The 19,733-nt window shown below is 37.1% G+C and overlaps 1 protein-coding gene across 1 annotated transcript; it reads right to left on the bottom strand.

Annotated features, from left to right (window-relative positions):
* Window positions 1-10,480: 10,480 nt before the first annotated feature.
* LOC139697229 (antifreeze protein Maxi-like) lies at window positions 10,481-17,878 on the bottom strand. The gene is made up of 5 exons (XM_071595920.1): window positions 17,848-17,878; window positions 15,690-15,843; window positions 14,217-14,286; window positions 13,674-13,787; window positions 10,481-10,951 (listed from the first exon to the last, which is right to left on the bottom strand). Exons 1-5 carry the CDS (start codon window positions 17,876-17,878, stop codon window positions 10,481-10,483), a joined length of 840 nt encoding a protein of 279 aa, XP_071452021.1.
* Window positions 17,879-19,733: the final 1,855 nt, after the last annotated feature.

The following is a 19,733-nucleotide window of genomic DNA, read 5'->3' as shown; positions in this document are numbered from 1 at the left end:
AAGTATTAAGTAATCGCCCAAACGGAAACTTAGTTAATTTTTGTAGCGTTAACTACACGCAGACAGTTACTCGGGGATACTGAGGGTTGGCTGGCAGACAAATTTTTAAGGTAAGTACCTTAATGAGACTAGATAGTGAGAGAGCATCATTTAGCTAAACATGCAAAAACAATAAACTTGGAATAAAAGGATGGAAGCATTACTTAAAAGGCAGACCGGTGACCTCATACAGGATATGTAAATGGGCTGACAATGTGCTGGGATAGCATCAAACATCACGATTTTGGGCAGGCAGCAGCATAATTAAAAGATAAGCCATTAGGTATGTTTCATGCAAATTAAAACTGACATGCAGATTTTTAAAACGACACAGTGTAAGGGATGCAGCAACTAAGAATTATAAACAAAAACAGTTTGATTTCAATACAACATTTTTTTATGTTCTTAATAAAACATGACAAAAGTACAGGCAAAATGAAACCAATGGAGTGCAAGGAACAATAAAATCAGAAAGGGCAATAAGATCTTTCATACTATGCTACTCTGACAGTTACAACATTAGCAATCAAATTTATACTTCCAATTGAGTCTCCAAATCCATACATTAGGACATACAAAGAAAAAAATACATCCGAGTAATTAAAGACAACTGCTTCAATCACTTAGTCACATGTGCACCAGGCACTGGAGAAAATACACAACAAACACTTGGAAAGCAAAAGGCGCTCGCATTTATTTGAAGATTTGAGGGTCATTGTGCTTCCACCAATGACCCTTTTCAGCATCACAAATACTCCCCTTATCAGTTGCGCCTTTCTCTGTTTACAGAAAAATATAAGTTTTTTGTATAAATGTTTACTTATACCACACCCTTCATTCATTCAACCAGGCACAACACAAACACATAGGTGAATTAAAAAAAGAAATTCTACATAAAAAGCAAAATGATAACTACATGTCAGGTTCAAATAGGCTACAAGTCTGCCCCAAAACACCCACACACAATCCCCATGGCAATGGCTCGTTAGTCATGCCCATGCAGTAAGAGGACAATATGTCAGGGAAAAAGAATCTGTAAATTTTTGTTTGTTTTTTTCTTTCACCCGGACCAAAAACACTGGACACTGGACATGAAGCCTTAAAAGATTTTTCAAAAATTTGGTATCAACACTTGAAGATATGTAACTAAGTATTTTGACACATCAATGACACATTGATTAGAGAGTTGATAATGTATACTTAAAATAATCACAAGTTTTAATGCAGATAATAAATATAATGTAATGGGAAAGAGAGTGAGTTACTACGACTCCAATTAAAAAAAAGATTTTGTTGGACATGGGATCTGATTGTCACGGTGCAACACTTAGTTCAACTTTCTTTGTAGTTTGGGCAAAATGAAGAAATGATGCAAGCAACAAGGGAAAGCTTAGCGCGGGACGAGAAGCCAACTTTCTTATCCATCTGCATTCAAGACTAAGAAAATAGAATACTGTGTGATCCTTGGTATTTCTTTTATAAAATGAAGTTTAGCAATCCCATTTTCAAAGTTAATGCTCCAACAATTTCACCTATGTAATGCATAGTGTCGTAATGGTGTTTACATAAATCCTTGCCCAGGGATCTTGGTGAGATAAGTGTGAAGCCTCTCCTCACCAAGAGCAAGTAATCCTAAAGTAAATGCTAAAACAGCCTTTAAACACTTAAATGTTTCAAGGGCTCGTGGCTTACGTTTGGAAGAGGGCTGGAATGAGCCTTCTAAGTTTAAATGATCACCAATTGCTTCAGAGCCAACACTCTTGAATGTACTTTTGTAGATGCAAACTATCTTACGTAGATTCAATGTCCCAAACAAATCAAATTGTCCTCTTTACATTTATGTTGTTGCATATAAATATATACATACACAAATTTTGATAACTTCCAGGTTAATGGATGCTCTAGAGCTATAACTGTTTAATGTTCAACTTTTCGTTAAAAATTTGGCAAACAGAAGGGTGTAGAAAGTTAAAAAAAATATTCCTCTGATGTCCTTAACCAAAGTTTTTGCATGCCATTGTTAAGATTATTTATATAATCAAAATATTGTGCTAATAACATAATTATTAATTCAAAAACAGATGAATTATCCAAAATTCATTTGTGACTTTTGAATATAGAGCCAGTGATTCAGTATCCAAATGGCATAGTTTATCTCTGAGATAAATATAATTGTCATGATTCAGCAATATACCAACATAAGAGTGCCTAGGCATTGTAGAAATTGGGGGATATATTATGGGTATATAGCTGCCTTGGCTCCCAGCCATTGTCTCTTTAGATACTATGACTCCTTGAGATAAAAACCTAACATCTACAGAATATGTTATCCTAGTCTTAAATTTCTAATAATCATAAAACAATAAGAGATTCATGAAGGGCATCAATACACCCATTCCATTCACAAGAAAGGACAGTGTGGTTACAGTGAGGCAAGTTTAAAACCACAGCTCCTATAGTGTCTACATACATGGTAATTTCTTATTTTGTATGGATGGATAGCCATCCATTTCACTCGCTACATCTTCTGGCCTTTTCCCAAGCCTTCCAGGTGAGATGTAGTCTTACTTAAGACCTAGTATAAATAAATGGTGATATGTACTATTACAAGCAATAGATTTTGACAACCTACAATACACTTAAAAAATTACATGACTTTGAACAAAATCAAAATAAACTGGTGTCTATTACTCTAATGATGAACTCCTTTGATAAGTAAAAGAGAAAAAATCTCCAATGAGGTATAATCACAATGCAATGAGTATCAGATGGAGAGTTCCAACTGAGGAGAAATAACAGGGTATCAAAGGACAAGAACTCCAGTCCCAGACACACTGAACTGGCTTTCACATGTTTACTTCCAATAATTCTGAACACAGTTCCTCACTTAAACAATTGATGGGAATCAATTACATGGCCTATTCCTAACAACATATTACATAAGGATTGAGAGGTAGGGACCTTAAAGAAGTTCTTTAAAAAGTGAGTGAAATATCGATGAGAAACATGATTGTTAAAATTAATTATGGCAACTATCCAGGAAAAAATAAAATATACAGTAATGTCATGAGTAATATTAAAAGGTTTTTGTTGCGAACAAATTATCCTTCATCTTCTTTCGTACACCACACAAGGATAATGAGTAATATAATATTTGGTTTGCATGAGCAATTGGTGATGGAGTTGTTCCAAAGGCGAATGTGTGAGCTACACTGCTCAATCTCTTCTTCCATTGGCATCATCACATCCTCTTCTTCATCAGCAATGGTTCTCAGTACTTCCAACTTTGTCATCCATCTAACAGAGTCCTACTTCTTAAACATGGCTTAATATGGTGCAAACCGATTGTAGCTACCCCTATAAACAGCAGCCTGAAAGCATAAGAAGTTTCCTCCACTATAGAATAATGCAACACTGCACTTACCCCATAACATCAGTTGATGCAAAACCTTTTACATTCGTATGGTGCATTCAGAAAATTTGGATGCAAACACTATTTTTAAACTACTGTGCTTAAAAAAAAATCTTACATGAATTTGGACATTAACAAATAAAAGCTCAGAATGAAAACAGTAATATTGATAACAAGATGAATCAAGTGTTCCAGATGATAAAACAAACCATACTAAATTGGTAACTAGGCAAGTATACCAGTAATTAGTTATTTAGCAGATGTGCCTAGATGCAGGCGCCCAGGTGAGCTAGGAACTGGTACCTAGGAGCCAGTATATTGGGCAACCCTCTCAGGTACCTGTGAAGACTCTTTGGTCACACTTAAAGCAGCCATGCCACCAATCTACTCACAAGTTATTTACAAAAAATGAGCTATTTTCATGGAAACAATTTAAGAAAATGTTCTGCATAATGAAAATAATGAATAGTGTATCATTTTTTTAAAGAATATTTTTTTTTTACCATGAATAAGTGTCAGTGCTAGATAAAAGTGTTTCCACTGCCTATACTGCTATTTTCAAAACAATAAAAAAATTTGATATTCTAATATTTCAATAAATTTGGCTGAATGAGATTATTAAACTTATTTTCCAAAATTTATTCACATTATGTATTTAACACTCAGTTTGCAGAACATTCAATATGAGCTCTACCAGTAAACATGGTCAGTAATCATGTAACGCTGGTCAAATAACCACGTGAAGAAGAAAAGAAATAGCAACACAGGCAGCACACATGCTACATCCGCTGAAAATTAGCCCTTCAAATACCAAGTTGCATATAAATCAACAAACATGGTCTGCCAAGAAGGTAAACCTTGATTACTCCCTAAACTGAGACTTTGAGATTTTTTCAATGAGATCACTTCAACTTTCTTTCTCATTTGGTTTTTAATTTCACACCAGGAGGAAATCCTTGGATAGTTGGACCAAGACTTCACACAGATATCACGTGGTTGATAAAATATGATGAGGCATTATGCACATGAAGAATTTTGATGAATTTTTGAACCCATAGACAAATATTATATTGGGTTAGCAATAAACTATGCTTATTTTACCGTTGTGTGCTGAAGCTGACATTTGTGAATTTGAAATTCAAGGATTTCACCAATATTCACTAATTCAGATTGTACTGTCTTTTGATAATTCAACATTTGCAGATTTTCTACAAAATTACCTAACTTAACACTACCTCACCTTGAACTCAAAAATTAAACCACTCAGCTTTTCCACATAAAAAATTTTTTCATGCTTTTTTTTAATGAGGAAAAGCCAAGTGGTTTAATTTTAAGTTCAATATGAAGAATTTCCACCAAGTGACACCAGAAATTGTGTTAATTAACTACCTCACCTTATAGAATTTCAACAAGAAAATTTAGTACCAGTAAAACTTTAGATTGCAGCCGCTTGGAAACAGAGCAGTTTCAATAAATGATCCCACTATGAAAAACCATCATGCACTTACATTTAACTCTGTATCTCTTCAACAAAAGGTGAAAAAAATCCTCAATAATGTTACCAATCCATTTTTCCCACGCAATGTGAAGAGATACTGTGTATCCTACGAAATAAATAAATATCATTTCACTTACCCCGTAGCCAGACATTGGACCAATAGAATGACCAAGGTAAGGATCTGCATATTCACGGCCATAGCTGCAGTATTCCATCAATGGCAAAGAACATGAAAAAATAAAGAAAATATTTCACCATTATATTCATTTGCAAAACACTTTTTTTTATATGATACTAAAAGTAAATACTGAATACCGTTTGCCAATAAGCCCATTACCAAATCTGTTCCAAAGCAATTCAATAGCAAGTTAAGCATGCAACAGCATCAATGGCTCATCCATTAGGACTTTTAGGAATTAAAGCACTAAAAAAATCTTGAAAATCAGCCAAATTTCCTTATTTGAAATAAAATCAGTCAGAAAGTGTAACAATCTCATTATAAGAATAGATTTAATTGGCAAAATTACTGAGAAGAGGTAAAGATAACTATTAAGAAATATCTCGGCTACACTTGAATGAGAATGCTCCAAGAACTTCAACTTTCCAGCAATTTTTTTATTGCACATTTACAAGGTAACTTTGCCTTTTAATGCAAATCTATGATCAGCCATAGAATTAAGTATAATGCATACATTATTACACCATTCAACATTTACAAAAATGGCTTCCATGTTCTAAATTCTTTCCTGCTAAGCTTTTTTCAAACTTTTTTTGAGAAAAGAAATTAATTTTTAAAAACCAATTCCTTTTCTCAGCCGGTGAAAATGTACTGTCTTACTTTAAAAAAATGCACAGTGCCTAATTTAACACATTATTCATTACCTAAAGCAGTAATATATTTTATATTCAATTATTACCACTGATAATTCTTGATACATTAGAGTGGTACCGTACAGAATGCGAACAAAAGCAAATAAAATTACGTAAAGCAATCACAAATGTTATTGAATGAATACTTTTACATGGGAGAATATAAAAAATGCGTACTTGGGAGTAAAATAACAAGCTATGATGAACTATAATTAAAAAAAGTGAAAGCACAAACAAATTTGGCCAACTAGGTATGAAGTCACCCAAAAAATATGATAGGGAGAAATAAATATGAAGCACATGAAACAAATGCCAGGACAAAAGCCACAATTACAACAAATAATATCAAAGCAAGAGCAACAATATTAATATAAAAACCCTAAATGAAGAACCCCACACAGACATTTGGAAGAATTAGAATAAATCAAACAAACAACAACCATATGAGACGAATGTAATATAACTCCAATGAACGGGACTGCATCATAACACCAATTTGGCTAAAGAGTGAAGAGAAATGTTGAATAGTCAAACACACAGAACAGAAGACAATAGGGCAATGAGGATTTCCAGAAATCAGTGCCCAGGAAGAAAAAAATGTCAGTTAACACAAAAAGATAGGGGAAATAATATAAGCAAGGTTAAAGTTATTTAATTGGTGAAGAAAAGGATTAGCTACAAGGGGTAGAAATTATACATGAAAAAAGTGCACTTATCAACTGAAAGGAATATCTATGCTGTGTGATACTGATCAAAAAACAGATTTGTTAATTATGATTACAAGAGAATCCTGGCAATATTCTCATGATTCTGGACCTCTATACTTCAAGGCTGGCACAGAGTTGTAAGTGGCAATTAACAAAGTGCATGATGTCCCTCTTCAAGTCGGGAACTACAATGGTAATCCCCTCTTTCCAACACTAGACTTATTCACATGATCACACAGGTTATGTCATTAGGAATAATCACACAGGTAAATAATATAATCACATAACTGTCATGGTGAAGGGAAGGTGAAGATGGTTAGGTAATTGGTCAAAAAATAAGTGCACGTACAAAAGACTATATGCAGATCCCATGCAAAAAGATAACAGTTTAAACACAAACAGAAGGGAAAATAAAATTATAATTAACATTAGTTATAGAACAAATTCAATCAGATTTATTCATGGGAAATTCCATTTTGTATCATTCAAAAATACAAGACAACATTTTATAAGAAAAAATTTCATTTCTTCTTTAGGTATTCCCAGGACATCAATTTCATATTTTGTAACTTAAGGAATGAAATAATTAGGAAGCCAGTCCATTGTGATCACCCCGCTAAGTTATTTAATCATCCAATTGTTTTAAGGTACCGAGAGTTAATTCATTACCCTTCTCAGACTTGCTGACATTATCCCATAACAACGTTCCTCGAATGGTGGCTGCAACCAGCATTGGCAAACAGAAGTACGGTCACCTTTCTCTTCGATGACTTTTCCCCGGGGACCTTTAATTCACTTTGCAAAGCTTGCATGTTTCTGTCAAAGCTATTCAGTGCATGCCCATTTAATCAGAATTTAGGTTCTGAGATGACTGTAATCTTATTAAGTCGTTAATTCTTGCATTTGTTCTGCAAACGGTTCAACAGCATCACAATCAACACTGCAAATATGTGGCAGTTTTTTATGCTGAATCTTGCATGTCACTGCCATGCATTCCAAGACCAAGCGATCATTTATGAACACATTACCTGCACACAACCTCTGGCACTTTTTCAACTTCCGGTGGCAGAATTTCCTCAGCTTGCCTTTCCGTTTTGTGGAAATTTAACCCAACCATGGAAGAAAATACTCTCTCCGTCGTCATCAGATTGTGGGTCAAGTGATACCAAACTGCCAACAGAAACCTCAACAAACCAAAAAGCCACTCTTCTTTGGGGATACTATCTAAAGCTTGTCTGTTTTATTACACATTCATTAAATATCAAGATATATGGAGCATAATGAGATTGCATGGAAGGAGTTAATTAGCCATCTAAAGCCAAATACAGTCAAATCTCGTTACTATGCCACTCTTGCTACTATGCCACTTTTGCTCCATCCCGTCAAAATTCAATATCAAAATAAATTTACTCTGCCCCCCCTACTATGCCGCTATTGTGTGGCCGTTAAGAAGCACAAGTCGTGAAAAAGTTTGTATTTCTGCGCAGTGCTCAATTATTACACTCGCATCCCGAACATGAAGCGATGCACCCAGCTGCACACAACACAACTCTATGCGTATGCGCACAACAGTGATATAATATTTTTAAATTCAGCCCATAATATCAGCTCAGAAATGCAAGCGAACCGACTTTCTGCTGAAGGAGAAAAAGGAGATCATCGATGCTGCGAAGAAGGAGCCGAATCAGTCCAAGTTGGCCAGGGAGATTAGCTAGAAATGGGGCGTCGAAATTAAGAAAACCACCGTGAAGGGCAGGGCATTCTCAGCAAGAAGGGTGCAAGCGAGGCTGCAATCGAAGCCGGAGTTTCATCGAAGCGCATGAAGTTGACGCACAACTCACGACCCAAAGCTTGATGAGAGAGTGCTCATGTGGCTGAAGCAAGCAAGAGGAGAGAATCTGCCTGCCTCTTGACGGCGATCTGATCAATGAGAAGGCGATGAAACTGGCCGAGCTGATGCACATCCCGGAGGTCATGACAAGCAACGGTTGGTTGGACAGTTTCAAGAAGCGCCACGGCATCGCGTTCAAGACGCTACATGGCAAAGCTGGAGCGGTGGATTTGCAATCCCTTCTTGAGTGGCAACAACGGGTTCTCTGGCCCTTACTCGGGTAGGTCTCTGCGGACGACGTCTTCAGCCTGGACGAGGCGAATCCGAAGGTGTGGATGACGGCGGAGCTTTTCGAGGAGATATTGCATGCTGGGGATGGATGACTCGGGCAGCAGGGATGACTGCGTCCTCACCTCACTCGGCCGAAGCGCTGATCTGTCTCGATAGTTTCTCTGGCCACCCTCCCGAGCTCCAGCTGAGCAACATCCAACTGGTCTTCTTCACACCTAACATGACAGCCGATTCGTAACCAATGGATCAAGGAATCATAGAGAACCTTGATTGCCGCTACAAGAAGCTCCTGCGATGCCACTGGCTTGAGGCCATGGGCGAGGGAAAGGAATTCAAGTTCAAGTTGGTCGACGCTCTACTAGTCGCCCGGCGTGCTTGGGAGCAGGTCGGCAAGTCAAATATCAGGAATTGTTTCGCGAAGGCCAAGTTCATCGAAGAGATCCACACTGAGGCAGAGGATGTGGAGCTGCTCGAGATATGGGAAGCTCTGCCTGCCGAGGAAAAGATGCACGAGAACATGGAGATCGAGCTATCTGACTTTCTCGAAGCCAATGCGCGCCTCGCGACTGGCAGGTCTTTCACGCTGGAGGAGATGCTGTACAGTGTCCAGCTGGTGGAAAGCGAAGATGACTAGATACGAGACTCGTAACTGTCGAGGAAGCCCAGGGCACTTGGAGCACTGTTCAGAAGTTCATGCAAAAGAGAGGTGGGAAGCCCGGAGTGATGGAAGCGTGCGATTGGCTAGACAACGAGATAAACGAGATTCGCCGAAAGAAGATGCGCCAGCCGACGATTCTTAAGATCTTTGGACGGTTGGGTAACTTGAGAAAATGAAGCCGTTTTTTCTAACCCTCGTCACTATGCCACTCTTGCTTGGTCCCAACAGGTGGCCTAGTAACGAGATTTGACTGAATATGTGTTCCAACAGCAAAATCTGTGGTACCCCGATGGGCATGTGAATTACATTTCATGTAGAAAGAGTTTATCCATAATTTCAAATTTACAGCAGATTGATTGAAATATTATAGTCAGCTGTGCTACCTCTTACGACCCCTTAATAAGCCACCTACGGTACATGGCCAGACTCTGCCCAGGGTTGTGCAGCAGTTCAGATAAGCAAGGGTTTACCGTAAAATAGATTGCAATAGAAAGTTATGCAGGCATTAAATTTTAGCAAATGATTCCATGCATCAAACAGAACACCTAGGATGAGTTAATGTCTTATCACTGATCAAATAGCTACCGGTATTTTCTGTTAAATATATAATTTTGGCTTGTGTAATATTGCGCCACTTTATAATAACAGCTATACCAATAGCCACTTTTCCTCGAATCTTATTTTGTCGCACTTCGTGCTAAATTAGGAAGAGCATTGACCAGAGGGAACTGCTTGATTCAGTTACTTAACTTAAAATAATAATATTCAATTTACAGATAAAAACCCTGCCTAGCAAACTGCTAGATATCATTTTTGAAAGTTGTCAACGAAGAAGTGGCTAGAAGTGAGCCCTGGTGAACTGAAGCGGGCACAATAAATATTCATCAGTTTTAGGAATCTTCCTTAGCAACAATTTTTGACTGCTGGAATCTTTATTGCTTTGGACGAGTTCAACACATCCCACAAGCCCTTAGACAACACTATTTCAATCGACTCCTCAGCCCCGCTGCGAGTGGTTCCCCAGACCCAAGCTCAACATTTTAAGCAGTTACACCGACCTAGAGGGAAATTCTTCCCGCGCTACCAGGGAAACGCAGACACTTCTTACTTTCTCCGATGAATCTTCGACAGAGAAAGTGCCAGAGTTTGTTTCGATTCAAGCCGTACGGCGCACTTACCTAGCCACAGCAGCTGCATAACCAGCGACGGAGGCGGGCGTCGGAGGTGGAGGGGGAGGTGGGGGAGGAGGAGGAACCGGGGGTTGGGGAGCTGCCGCCCCGGCTGCTGCCCCTGCCGCAGCAACGGCTGCGTTTGCGACTGCTTGCGCGGCATGCGCAGCTTGCGATGCCGGAGAAGCCGGATGGTGTGGATGGGGAGGGGGTTGTGCTTGCGGACTTGGACCGGGGGGAGCTGCGGCACCGGCAGGACTCCCCGCAGCAACAGCAAGGGGGTGGTGCGCCGCGTGGTGATGGTGCGCGGCAGCTGCATGTGCCGCTGCCGTTGCGGAAGAGGCAGTTGCCGCTGCGTGTGCAGCGGCTGCGCCATACGCCCGAGCAGCTTGAGCTGCGGCGGCGGAATATGACGCGGCAGCCGCGTATGCCGACTGTAGGGGGAAGTCGTTCTCCGTTAGAGTTTCCACCCCGACCTGGAGACCGACGAATTGGGTTGGATCGGGAGACAAGGCTGTTACGTCTTATCATTCCTTAATAATACTACTTGGTCGAGAGGACACAATCAATCCACTTAGTTCTTGGTCCCAGACAAAAGTGCTCACATTTATTTTTATTCGGTCCATATTGATGACCCAAAATCAATATCAGGAGATTAAAAAAATAAAAGAAATAGAAATTATAGTCGAGGGCTTGGCATGTGTATTTGAAAAAAATTATTATAAAATTTATAAAAGTCTTTGAAAGTTCAATCCAAATAATTCATACGTATGATTAATTGACTATTAACATTCTGATATGAATACTATAAATCGAAAGCAACAAATTAGTGATTGTAAATAGCACAAAATAGCATGACCAAGAAATACAGGATTGTGTTCTCAAACCATTGAGCAAAATAAATAATAACAAAATGGCAAAAATAATAAATAACATTTTAATTTGGGGAATTCAACAAATATGTAAGACTCAATGAAAAGGAATAGTTACAAAATGTTGATATTAAATGAACAGAAAAAAAATCCAATTAATTGGGCAGACTTATAAAACATATTTTACAAGGAAATTAAAATGATCTTAGGTATTTGGTCAAATTACTTTAAAGTAAAATTACTAAGTCACTTGAACCAAAGGTACAAATAAAATAATCTTCATAATGAATTTCTGTGAAATAACAAAACAGTCTGCCTCAGAAAACGTTTCTTGATTAAGTCTTCATAACTGTGGGTCAATTCAATGGTGAAATAAATTCCAACAATAATTTATTAACATATGTGAAATATCCTAAGAATTATAAAAAAAACATTGCTATGGCTGGTTGGTTTATGAGACTCTTTGGAGGCAACTTTACTATTTTCTCTTCTTTACATAGATTATCAATGTAGATTGCAGAATGAATAAATATTCTTTGACGAAAAATCCTCAGTCATAAGTCACTTTAAATAAACCTTACACTGGGTTTCCTAAATTTAAATACTAAATTCTGGAAGCTGACTAAAATGATTCCATTGACAAAACTTATTAATTCAATTTTGCATGTTTCATACTGTAATTCAAAATTAACCTTAAAAAAAGAAGGGCAAATACTTGTGGCTGGAAAGTGCACATACCATTACCTACTTACTGGTGTTCCCTGGAGTGTTTATGAATGCTTTCAAGCAGTCTACAACCCAGATTGAGGAATAACCTATTGACACATGATTGGCAGAATCTTTTGTAATCACGTTCAACAGGACATAATTAAAATGAAATCAATCATTTTAATTGCAGCCGAGTGCAATACAATTCTGGCATTTACTGGTAACTACCTATAATTATGATTTGTGTACGTAAACATGGTCTACTTAAAAATTCAGTTAAGACTTTTGAACTAATGCCATACAAAGGATTGATAAATAGCAACTCCTGTCCATTGGTCACATCGTGACTCAATTTCACTCTAAAGCATACTCATAAAAACACAATGACCAATGTACGGGAAGAGAAGTGCCAGTAAAAACCTAACTGAGAAGGATGAAAAATCTGCACATATCAATAAAAATATTATATTTCATCCAAGTCACACCAAACATGTGCTCATTAAATTCAAAGAGAACAAAAATACAAATGTGAGATTAAACTCTTTAGATTTGATTCAGTTATTAGATATGACATTGCAGATTGATATCCAAATCCTTACACTACAGGTTTAATGATAGACGACGAAAAGATTTCTTTCCGATCAGAAAGAATCAAGTCTAAAATTGTAAATGTATCTAAATGTTTAAAATTCAAGAAATAGCTACTAATGCTGGGAATCTTATGAATTTTGCCCAAGTCCTGACACCCATTGAAAGGAAATCTGTATGCAGAAAGCTCTATTTACATGGTAAATACCTCCAAAATCAAATTGTTAATATAAATTATAAAATGTACTAAAAAATTTAATCATTTCATTTTAATTTGCACCACAATGTAGAATGTCACTTTCCTCTGATTGTAATGCATGACCCACAGAGAGAATTGCAGTGTAAACCAATACGGCAAGTTCACAATGTGGTGAGCATTTAGAAGTGCATTGCAATTCTTATTGATTAACTTTAGTAGAGTATTGTACCGTGATCATGATATGCCACATCTTTTATTGCAATTATAGGGCAGACAAGATTTCAAGAAAAAAAACCACAAGTAATAAGACCGTAGGTCAATGGTTGTGTACAATGAAAGATGAGCACCAATGTGCCTTAGTCATACAAAATACTCACTTGCCATGATATGATAAAATATTAACACAATGAGAGAACTTTCACACATCGCTCAAATTATCTTTACCCACACATTCATCAGCCTCCCCATTCTCAGAAAACAAAGAATTAAAATAGAACAAAAAGAGAGATTAACAGCTTTATCTTTGCACAATGAATATGTTCCACAACTTGCCCGCTCGTTTCCTGTATAATATTATTTCAAATATTTCATGATGACATCGAAAAACAATCTCACTTTGAAACACCCTTAAGAGAATAGTTTGAGAGAACCATCCACCAATCAATCATCACCTAAACACGCTTACAATCGAAATTCCTCTGAAAGAATTTGATTCTTCTTCCATGATGACGACAACTCGCTTTATATCGAGCCTTGCCACAGATTGATAAAAAATCATAGCAAAGCTAGTGACTGGGGAATGACTGTGGTCGCCACCAAAGTCACTCTTACCTGGTGGTGAGGGTGGTGGGGATGGTGTGGGTGATGATGCTGGGGTGAGGCCGCGGCAGCTGCAGCCGCTGCTGGTGACAGGGCCGAAGTTATGGGCAGCATGGAGAGTGCCTGCTGTACACGGGAAAAGGACACAAAGGGTGGGTAGGAAGGAAGGAAGGAAGGAGGAGGGTCAGCAGCAAGACATTAAGGTGTTTCCATTTGAAATTGGGACAACGAGACGTTACAGATCAAGACAAGAGGGTGGTTACATGTTGAGAAGGATAGTGACAGAATAACAGGTGAGGGAAGTGTGCGTGGCGGGGCAGATCCCCAAGGATGGAAGGGGGGTTGGGGACATGACAAGGGGTGGGACAGGAAGGGTGAAAGGAGAAATCACAATGCCAATTAGTTTAAAATTCAATGCCATTATTTTCTGTGGAGGAGGAGACATCAAGTAGAATTTGGAAGAATTAAAAATCAAGCATGGGAATACAAAATGTAAATATATGCTGTGAATTGGAAAGAGTGGAGAGAAATAATGTCAGGTATTTCCTCACGTACCTGGAGCCTGTAATTTGGATCGGCTGCAGTGGCTGCATGGGCTGCCAGGAAGGGATCGTAGTAGACATTTCTGTGCAGATAACAATATCTCTCGTAAATTAACAGATCTTAATATTTTCATTAGTTTGGTATTTATAGGAAATAATAAATACAAGCATCCTATTTGAAATCTCACTTAATCCTACAGAGAAAACTAAAGTTTCACTTCAATTTGATATTTTTCACAATTTCATTATTTTATATATTTCCTAAATCACATTTAATCATAAACAAATAGTTTCCATTTTAAATATAACGCACACATTTGCTGACAAAGGACAAGGAATGATAACGAACAATTTTAAAATTATGCATGAAGAAAATTGAATTATGCAGAGAGTACAGACACGCAGTCCTTGCTTACGATGAAGAACTGTTTAGCTGTTACTCATGCAATGCAATCATTTATGCACCAGCATTTCAAAGTTATATTTTCTATATTAATTGGGTTATTTAATAAAATTAGCATTCCTGTGGAATGAGTGATAATATGACAATTTATGCCAACATATACAAGTATTTTTAAACTCACTAACATGAGACAAGGGTATACTCTCACTGGGGTAGAGATATCCTAAGCAATTGAAGTCATGGTCAATCAGCAAGCTTGAAATAAGTTCTTGCGTCTAATCCCTAGACAAAGTCGACCTTTTGCTTGTCTAGCAAAGGGACACTGCAAAGATGATTCCACAAAAAACATGATGCAGACATGACCTAACCTGTACATTATACCCATATAAGGTCGAATTCCACACTGGAAAACATTAAAGCCTGCATTGTGGAACAAACAAATTACCGTTCAATCTTACTCTGAAAAATGCTAATGAAAATGTACTGTAATTCACAAGTAATCTAGGCAGCTCCTCAGCAGTCAACTATTAACCAACGAAGCTCCCAAATAAGGACAAAGTGAATTAACCCCAAAGATGCACTATTCAAATGAAATTACACATTTTGCAAGGGTTGAAAAGACTACTGCAACAACTAATCATGATAGATAGTAGATTTCTTTATTATTATTTCATCTTGTTATTTTGCACAGGTAAATATAAGATTTATATAAAGATATAAATAATAATGATTGAATTCTCGAGTTGACCAAATATAACCAGAAAAATCTAGGGGTTTAGCACCAGGGCCACTTTCATAAAATGCTGGACAAGTCAATACAATGAGACTGATGATGATTTCATAAGTTCAAAATAGAAATTAATAAGAATAAAAAAATGATTTTCAAACTGCACAATGATTTTCCTGGCTCTCTTCAAATTTGAAAACTCTTTGGAGATGTGTTCGATAAACCTCACCAAATTATCTTTTTCACACTTTACTCTGAAAATTTGAAAATGACGCTTGAGGAAAAAGAAAACTTGTTGGAAATGCCACTGGTTACACAATGAACCAGCCGGAAATGGATGCGATTGATTAACTCACGGTGCGTATCCATGGAGGGCTGTTGCTGCAGCTGTGAGGGGTGCTTGGTGTTGTCGGGCAAAAGCCGCAGCGGCTGCAGCAGCCGCTGCCGTTGTTGGGTACGTTCGGGATGCCCTACCACGTTGGATGGCCACTCCTCGCAGGGCTGCGGCAGCTGAAGGAGCCGGGGACGGACACGGACGAGCAAGAGAGAGGAAAAGAGGGGAGTGCAGGAAGTGAGGTCACGAGGCAGAGGAGGAGCTTGGGGGGCAAGCCCATGCATGGATTGCAAGGCAGGTTATCTGTATATTTCTCCTCACTCATTTCATTTGGGAAGAGCATATACGAGCATGCATTTAGAGAGGAGACCTCTCCGTCTCAAAGCCATCATTTGGTCGAATCAAGAGTTCTCACAATTTCATCAATGAACCACATGACACGTGACTATTCCCACTTCAAATGGAAAATATTCCAGCTGATTCTTATGGAAATAATTCCAAATATGTATACATATACAAGGGTTGAAAAATGTTTAACATCATGTTTTTCCTTGGAAAACCTGAGTAAAATAGCCATTTAGCAAAAAATTGATACCTTAGAAATTTAATAGCCCCATTATATTGAAAGACAACATAAAGTGGTTTATCATGAGACTCGCGTCCTACACAGTGTTCAATTTTTCAGCGGCAAACAATTTATTGCACTCTTGATTAATTGCAAAAATTAAAGAAAATACCAGTAAAATAGGTAATATAAGCTGAATAGTTAACAAGAGATGTACCAGTTAGATTAATTTGTTACAGCAATCTCAAAATTAGTATGCTCCAAACATTTAGTTTTTTTTAGTCACATTAGGGCAACTTCTCATTAATGTAATGCATCCAAATCAACAGTTATTTGAAAATTAAAAAAAAGCTAATTATGGGAATGAAGGATATCATTTCTTAAGGGTAAATATTTCAAACATTCACAACACAAAATACAGCAGCATAGTGGCCCAAGGATGAAATTCAATCACAAATACCTCATGATAAAAATGAAGCAATAAAAAGAAGTAATGTGATTCAACATTAATTAGGTTCCAAGACCCAAAAAAAACAGTAGTGCTGATAAATGAATACATTCAACATGACTGTTTTTTTCATCTTGCTTACTCTTTTTCCTCAAAAAAAAAAAAAAAAAAAAAAAAAAAAAAAAAAAAAAAAAAAACCTCGGGGCCCCAAAATACCCAGGCCATTGCTCTGTTTACAAAGTGATTGCTGAGATGATTACTAATTGCTTATAGGCACATAAGAAAGTTTTCCTGAAATATCAATGCCTTTCAAAAAGTAAAATTTAATGAAGTGTTCCTAGAAAAATAGGGATTTCAAGTCAATGCAACAATTTCAGAGTGTAAAAATCATTCGCCTTGACTGAGATTCGAACCCAGATCCCTATTTCCTTGCCTTAATTTAGATTGAATTTCCAGCGTTAGTTACTGCTAAGGACAAAGTATAAAAGTGAGACTATTAAGCACACAAATATTGCAGAGTGCAACAAGCATTCAAGTCTAAATCAGCCCAGAATGCAAGTCACATCATTTACCCTCATTTATATAATAAATTTTTCCTTTCACACATGGTAGCCATATACATCATCGTAAAACTCATCCGATGCTCACACAACTTCAAAATCATTCCAACGTGTTAACTCTTGCATCCGGTAGTAAGTTGACCTTAGAGTTTTGTAAACTTCAAACCTAAAGTCACATGCGACAACATACTTTTATGTTGTTTTTTATGTACTCAAATTCATGGTTAATTAATTTGATTAAAGTATATTATTAATGCAAAGGTATCAGCCAATTATGGATTATCGCATGCAGATTATTTATCATATTATTACCATCATGCCTCTCCTTACCGCGAAGTATTGAAGGAAGTAAATGAAAATGGGTAAAAAGAGGATTATCTACAAACTGTAATGAGTGGTGCTAATAACAAGTGATGTTTTTAAAACCTTAGATATCTCTTCTGCTATGTCTATACAGCACTTAAAGATTCATTATCTTCTTAACACACAAGATGCTACCCAATGGTTTGTGAAAGTAAATAGAAAGGAGTCGGGGCAGAGAGTTTAATGCTGCAATAACAAGCAGGCTTCCCCATGTGAACCGGCTTACTACTACACGTAATTTCACCATGTTCAAGCATTGCCATCATGTGGGCCATTTTGTATCACCATTATCAGAATATTTTATGTTTTTTCTAATCATAAAGAGAGAGAATATTAAAGAACAACAGGAAAGCATTCAAATGTCACCTGAATATCATTCAACAGAATTGCTATCATTCACAGTATGCTTCTACATTCATTTTTGATTTTTTAAAGCACAAATGGTAACCAAAAAGTGGTTTATAGTATCAAAAGTGATGGGCATTCAGGATACTTTTACTAACTCCTAAACTCCTGGTAACTTTGTCAACAAAATGAAAAAAGAAAACTTCAGCATCAGACAAAAAGCAAACAATAATCAAACAAGTCTTCCAAGTTGAAGACTCCAAATTTGCTTGAGACTAAGAAAACACACCAGGTGAGAAGCAATTTAATGCTCATTGAATTCTTAAGACTGCTGCCCAAAAGGAATGCATTTATCATTTATCAATGTCAGCTTTAACATCAATGTTCTGCATTGATTAAAGGAGAGCATCTGGTGGCAATGTCCTACAAAATGGCATGAAAAAAAAAATGAATACTTCAACGTGATAAGTCACCCGCTGTCGACAAACTTATCTGGTATTACAGTTCAGTTGCCAACAACTGTTCAAGTTGTCCCTCCTCCTCACTCATTAGATACGACTTCCTCTGAATTTCGAAGGTGAAAATTGGCTCAAAAGAGAAAAGATTTAGCATTTAAGTTGAGGTCCAGGACAAGTTACGGGAAAAAATTTAAAAGGGATTATAATTGACGCAAGGTGACTGAGACTATTGTACATTTTGATAAGGAGCACTATGGCAGAGAGTGGTTTTCAATAAATCCACCTTTCAAAGAAATAAACATGAACTCTTGGTTACCATAGTTGGAAACACTGACTAAGAAAACGGGGGGGTCTAAAAATAAGTAATGATTCACCAGATACAATTTGGGTCAAACTAATAAAGGCTAACCCAAAGCAAACATGGCCGATCGTTAGATGAAAACAACTTGCATTGGTGATGACTTTTAAGGACAGCCAACAGTATTTCTCATGTTCTTTATTCATTGCTATTCAAACAGCTGCCTACTGATACAAAAATGCCACACAATTTTATGTTATCTTACACCATCTTACACTTTACCGCCCAAGTAATGCTTAGTTAATCACACACAAGCAACTACACTCAAAACATTGGTTTCTGTTAACCTCAGCCACAATGCCACCTATTTTCAATTTTACAAATAAAGGACTACAATTGAAGTTTACCCCTTAAGGAGTCCTATGGAAAAATATAAGTTTCTCCATTACTAAAAAAGTACGAGTCTTTCTTTCTTTTTTAGTAATGGATATTAATTACTTCCACGAAGTGAAGCCTGAAACAATAGAATATAAGTTTCTCCTTTGAGATAAGCATAAATACATGAACTTCATAAGATAATCTTTCTTCATCAGGTATACTATTGTGTGAGCCTGTAACTTTCCATTTCATCCTCACCTCACTCACAACTATCAACTTCATTCTTACATCTTTCCATTTCCCTCAACAAGCAACATAAGCTTACTCAAGTGGTCCTGCTCTAGTGTACACACTCCACCTCCACTCCACCTCCACTATGGTATTATGCACTCAAGTTTGCATTTATTTTAATCTTGTCTCAAGTATAAACCCCAAATGTTCAAGGCTCATTAGTGGCTCTAACTTTTACGATCCCTTTCTCATTAATTGTACTGTATTTCCTCAATTAATCACCGATGGTAATTAGTTTAATGAAAAATCAAACCAAATTCATTCTGAACACAATGCCTCTAATATCATACTTTGTTTATACACAATTTCAAGCAGACGAATCCTCAGTCAAAGTGTTTCAATATAAATAATTCCAAAACT

The sequence above is a fragment of the Hetaerina americana genome, unplaced genomic scaffold (genome assembly GCF_022747635.1).
Source record: "Hetaerina americana unplaced genomic scaffold, ioHetAmer1.1.p SCAF_1, whole genome shotgun sequence".
In the NCBI taxonomy this organism is placed as follows: domain Eukaryota; kingdom Metazoa; phylum Arthropoda; class Insecta; order Odonata; family Calopterygidae; genus Hetaerina; species Hetaerina americana.
This window is presented reverse-complemented; position numbering and strand designations above follow the sequence as displayed.

Excerpts from the sequence above, each read along its gene's own strand:
- LOC139697229 (XM_071595920.1), bottom strand. The coding sequence starts at position 17,878 with ATGGCCCACATGATGGCAATGCTTGAACATG. Across the intron at positions 13,788-14,216 it reads ATCCAAATTACAGGCTCCAG|CAGGCACTCTCCATGCTGCC; the intron begins GTACGTGAGGAA and ends TCCCGTGTACAG. Across the intron at positions 10,952-13,673 it reads CCCACCACCCTCACCACCAG|GTCGGGGTGGAAACTCTAAC; the intron begins GTAAGAGTGACT and ends GTCGGTCTCCAG.